At 31.2% G+C, this 5,695-nt stretch overlaps 1 protein-coding gene across 1 annotated transcript; it reads left to right on the top strand.

Moving 5' to 3' along the window:
- The first annotated feature begins 2,693 nt into the window (after positions 1–2,693).
- Positions 2,694–5,376, top strand: LOC114262611 (gibberellin receptor GID1B). Its single transcript, XM_082899597.1, has 3 exons — positions 2,694–3,074; positions 3,351–3,772; positions 4,458–5,376. Exons 1-3 carry the CDS (start codon positions 3,036–3,038, stop codon positions 5,035–5,037), a joined length of 1,041 nt encoding a protein of 346 aa, XP_082755723.1. The 5' UTR covers positions 2,694–3,035; the 3' UTR covers positions 5,038–5,376.
- Positions 5,377–5,695: the final 319 nt, after the last annotated feature.

Raw genomic sequence — 5,695 nt, 5'->3', positions numbered from 1 at the left:
TACATCTCGTGGTCCTAGTAGATCTGTTCGGCCAATTATTTCATCCAGCTTCTCATAGCCCAGTTGTGCCAAGATGCCCCGTACCTGACCCAAAAACATATCGATGACCATTGGTGAAGTCACTGGCGGTGGCGGCGGAGGCGGGCGGTGGAGGCGGAAGAAGGAGCTGTTGGTTAGGGCTTCGGAGGAGAGAGAAAAAAGAGATAGAGAAGAAGAGGATATTTTGGTAATTCTCTTTATGGACAAAATAGTAATTAAAAAAATGGTGTGGGATGAGTAAATTAGTAGTGTGTAAATAGAGACACCCTTAACTTTGTTATGCAAATTACCATAATATCCTTTGCACTTAATACCCTTTGATTGTAATTCACCTATATATTAAATTATCATTTTATTTTTCACAATTTTTTTTTTTTTTTTTTTTTGTATTTCCTTAACTTTGTATTTTTTTTTTCCACTGTAAGTTTTGAACTTTCATAAGTTTGGGGAAAAAAAAAATCAACCATTAATGAAATTAAAAAAGAATATCCATGTTTCTTATTTGAATTAATTTTGAGATTTAATTTAATAAAAATAATTTAAATGAAAGAAACAGAGATAAAGATATAGATTTTAGATGTAATATATAACAAATTATTTGAGTATTTTATTATTTTCAAATAATTTATTTCTTCCAGAAAAATTATATTTTAATTAGATGTAAGAAATGACAAATTTAAATAGCTTATTATTCTCAAAATTTCTTTACCTTTCATTTCCTATCATCTAATTTTAATTTATTATAACATGATTAGATATTTTTCACTTTTATATTTATTTTTAAAAAATTTATTATTAAGGTGAGAAATATTGAATTATTTTTTTTTAATGATAATTAAAATTTGAGAATAATATAGGATTGTGAAAAGATAAAATGATAATTTTTTATATATATTTATGGGGTAACATTTGGTAATTTTATAAATCAATTTTTTTTATTATAAATATGAAATATTATTATGTTTATTTTTCTCAAAAAAAAAAAAAACAATACACAAATATGTTTGCAAAATAAAAGAAAAATTCATTTTTTGTAAGTTGCTATGATATTGGGTAATGCTAGCTAACATTGATGAAGGAGAAAAAAATGATGAAAAAATTTGAGGAGAAAACATAGAGAAGAGAACAAATAATAATAATAATAATAATAATAATAAATTATATGGTGTTGTTATTTGCTGTACTAACACTATGAAAAAATGAATGAAAAAATAAATAAAAAGAAAAATGAAAGAAATAAAATAAAGAAAACGAAAAGAGAGGGATAATTTCTCCAAGTATATATTTTTCATATGGAAAAAAAAAATTCAAATACCTATATGTATTTTTAAATTTTTATATTATTTATAAAATTGGTGGTCTTTATAAAAAATAAAACATATTTTATATTTTGTTTCGTAATTTTTAAATAAATGATTATATTTAATCTAGTATAACTATAAAAAAAATTTATTACTATAAAAAAATTTATTCAATTATGATCCAAATTTATTTTAATTATGATCCAAAATTTTTCCAAATTTTTTCAATTTCAATTAAAAAAATTTATTACTATAAAAAAATTTATTTTAATTATGATCCAAATTGTTTCAATTTTAAATATACAACATATTCTTTACATTAAAAAACGGTATGTGCATATGATCATTTTATTTTAGAAAATAAGATTGTAAACTAAATGATTGAATTTAAAATCTGAAAATCAAATAATTTTTAAAATAATCAAAAGTTGAGAGATATAAAAAAATTTGAATTTTGAACATAACAGTCCATATAAATAATAAAAATGTTTAAGAGCACTATGTGACAGTGTGCCTCACTCATAAATAATTTGATATAAATGTCTTATTTTATTTTTTTATTTCATACCATATCAACAGTTATGGTTAGAATTCTAAATTTAAAGTTATGAGTTATTGCTTTACTAAAAGTTGTTTTGGCAGGTAACAAAGTCACTATAGTCAACTATGCTTTCTATTTTATTATTATTTTTTTAGGTACATTTTCTCTTAAAAAAAATAAAAATTAATTAAAATAATCAATTATTAGAACAACCATAAGTGAATAATTTTTTTTATAATACTGGATAGATAAATAGATAGATAGATCTATGGCGTTATTTGGTAGGATTTTTGGGTTAAATAGTTGATAAAAATAAAATAAAATGTCATATTAAAATTAAAATTATTTTATTTTTTTTTTCATAATTATTAAATCAATTAAAAAAATTAATGAACTCCTTAGACACAACTTTTTAACTAAGTTAAATAATCAAAAAAAAAAATTAAAAAATCGATTAAAATAACCAATTCTCCAACCGACGCCATCGAAGATACATGGAATAAAATTAATGAAAATATCAATTAATTTATTAATATATATTTTTGAGACTTGAAAATAGCAATTTGTTTTACAACAATGATAGAGACCACTAATTTTGGAGCTCTAAAATAACCACTAATGACATGACACTCAATAAAAAAAAAAAAAAATACAACACCAATGCCAAAACATCAAATCATTCATGATAGGACCTACTACCACATCATTAATGGTAACACTAATTAGTGCTCCCACTCATTTTCCTTTGTTTTAACAGCCAGACCCAGAATTGGAGTTTTACTACTAATGGTGGGACCCCCCGTTTGTCGTCTCTCTCGTCTTTCGTCCACCTGCCTCTTTCCTTATTTGCTTTTGACTCGCTCTCTTGTTTGTTCTCTTCCCCTTCACGCCATCATTCACTTCTCTCTATCTCTCTCTCAACAACCTTTGATCTTTCTGTGCGTGTCTAATAAACCCTCTGTTTTTATATTTCAGAGCTGTCTCTTCTTGTTCCCAAACTCAAAAACAAGGAATTTCCAAAACGACCACCATCGCGCAGACCTTCACTTCTTGGAATCTTTATGTCCCTCTCAACTCAAAGCTTCATCTTCCTCAACATCACACTTAATTTCTGACCTTCCCAAAGCTTTAAATCTCGTTTCCAACACTCATCAATGGCCGCTAGGAATGAAATCATCACCAACGAATCCAAGGTCCTCTTCTCCTCAATCTCTTCCCTCTTTCCCAGTTCTTCCATATATTTATTGGGTTTTAATCAAATGTCTCTTTTGATTTCAAAAAATTGGAAATTTTTACTTTGATTATAATGATTTTGACTTATCCCCTGTTTCTTTGACTTGATTGTCTTTCAGTTTCATTGTATGGGTTTTCAATTCTCTGTTCTAAAAACTTGAATTGCTGTGAAATTTGAATGATTTTGAGTTAATTTTCAATGCTCTGTTTTAAGTTTTTCTGGGTTTTCATTACAGAGTGTGGTTCCATTGAATACATGGATTCTCATATCAAATTTCAAGGTTGCTTACAGCATGCTCCGCCGTGCCGACGGCACAATCAACCGTGACCTGGCGGAGTTTCTCGACCGGAAAGTCGCCGCCAATGCAATCCCAGTCGCCGGCGTATACTCTTTCGACGTGATCATCGATCGATCAGTCGGCCTTCTCAACCGAATTTACAGGCCATCACCGGAAAATGAATCTCAATTTGGCGTCGTAGAACTCTTAAACCCATTGAGCACCGATGAAATCGTCCCCGTAATCATCTTCTTCCACGGCGGAAGCTTCACTCACTCCTCCGCCGACACCGCCATCTACGACACCTTCTGCCGCCGCCTTGTCGGCCTTTGCAAGGCCGTCGTGGTGTCCGTGAATTACCGGCGATCGCCTGAACACCGGTATTATTTGTGGGATATTTTGTATTTATTGTATTATATACTGCTAGTACTATAAGGAGCCTTTTACAGAGGTGGAGGTGACCCAAGAGATTCACTAGACCTCTTTGTGGGGTCTGAGGATTTGATGATATATATTTTTATTTTCGGATGGCCTTCTCCAATCTAAAATTTGTTGATTGGATTGTCCAGTTGGGCCCCTAAAGGACCTCAACTAACATGTTACGATCTTCCTATGTTTAAATTGTATGAATTCAATATTTCTTATCATTTTTTTAATTTTTTTTTTTGTATTTAAAAATATATAGTTTACTTTTAAAATTATTTTTACGATTCATTTTTTTGAAAAAAGAAAAGAAAAACTTATTTTATTTTATGAATGATCTACGCATTGAAATTTACAATTGAATTATCGAAATTAGATCCGTGTCTCACAGACCCAACTAGATGATTCAATCCCCAAATCATTTGGACTAGAGAGGTGCTAATCTTTTACCAAATAAAAAATAAAAAATGCAGAGTCGTTCTTGTTATCTTTTTATTGTGTATAGTGAATTTTGATATTTTCCTTGTGGTAGACGGTAGGCATCCCTCTGAATCACCAATATTCTATGATTTGTGTTTTCCATGTACCTGTTTGTTCTTTTATGTACTATTGTGTGATTGAAACTACGACTTTGCATAACAGGTACCCATGTGCATATGACGATGGATGGACTACTCTAAAGTGGGTTCACTCGAGACCTTGGCTCAAGAGTGGGAAGGACTCAAAAGCCTATGTTTACTTGGCCGGAGATAGCTCTGGCGGCAACATTGCTCACCATGTGGCGGTCAGAGCGGCAGAGTCAGGAGTTGAGGTATTAGGTAATGTACTTCTTCATCCGATGTTTGGAGGGCGACAAAGGACTGAATCAGAGAAGAGATTGGATGGAAAATACTTTGTGACAATTCAAGACAGGGATTGGTATTGGAGAGCTTATTTGCCCGAAGGGGAGGATAGGGATCATCCGGCATCGAACCCGTTTGGTCCAAGAGAAAATAAAAATCTTAAAGGTTTGAATTTTCCTAGGAGTTTAGTGGTTGTGGCTGGTTTGGACCTTGTTCAAGACTGGCAATTACGGTATGTTGAAGGGTTGAAGAAGGCAAGGCAAGAGGTGGAACTCTTGTTTTTGAAACAGGCCACCATTGGGTTTTACTTCTTGCCAAACAATGATCATTTCTATCGTCTTATGGAGGAGATACACAACTTCATCCATTCTAATCGTTGATATATAGATACAGTTCTTCTACTTGCATAGAAATCAATTACAGAACAAGACACAATTTTCTTCTATAAGAATGAGACCCACAAAAATGTAAGACCCACCTCTCAAGTGAGAAGGTTTTGTTTGATGCTGTGGTCAGTTTTTGTATTTTCAAACTTTTTCATATAGATTACTTAGTTTCACTCAGGTTTTTTTTTTTTTTTTTTTTTTCTCCCTCCCTTTCTGTGCCGTTTGACTTGTAGTTAGCGTTTTTTTAGTGATATGAGTTCGAGTTACGGATTCAAGTCACGAAAATAATGTATTTAAAAATAGAGGTATGTAAAGATTTTGTTTGTTGATTAATCACTCGGTAAGCTTGTTTCTCACGAAACTAGTGGTTATTTTGGCAAACTGCACTTGTATGAAGTTAAAGTTGCTCAAAATTTAACTTTTGCCTACTTATTAATCTTTTCTTTCAATAAGTCAAGTTTCATCTCATGGTTTATGGTTGCTCCTCTCTTGAAATGACCTTTCTAACCGTGATTCATATACTAGAACGCTTCCTGCTTTGCCACGTGTCCCTTAACAGCTTAATTGTTCAAATAGTCCTCATGTATCCCCTTAGAAATGGAGATAATTGTCCTCATTTCCTCCCGGCCATTGGATTGACATTACCTTTCGG

The sequence above is a fragment of the Camellia sinensis genome, chromosome 12 (assembly GCF_055761805.1).
Source record: "Camellia sinensis isolate YWXY chromosome 12, ASM5576180v1, whole genome shotgun sequence".
Taxonomy (NCBI): domain Eukaryota; kingdom Viridiplantae; phylum Streptophyta; class Magnoliopsida; order Ericales; family Theaceae; genus Camellia; species Camellia sinensis.
Note: the sequence above shows the minus strand (reverse complement) of the source record. Positions and strands in the feature narration are given on the sequence as shown.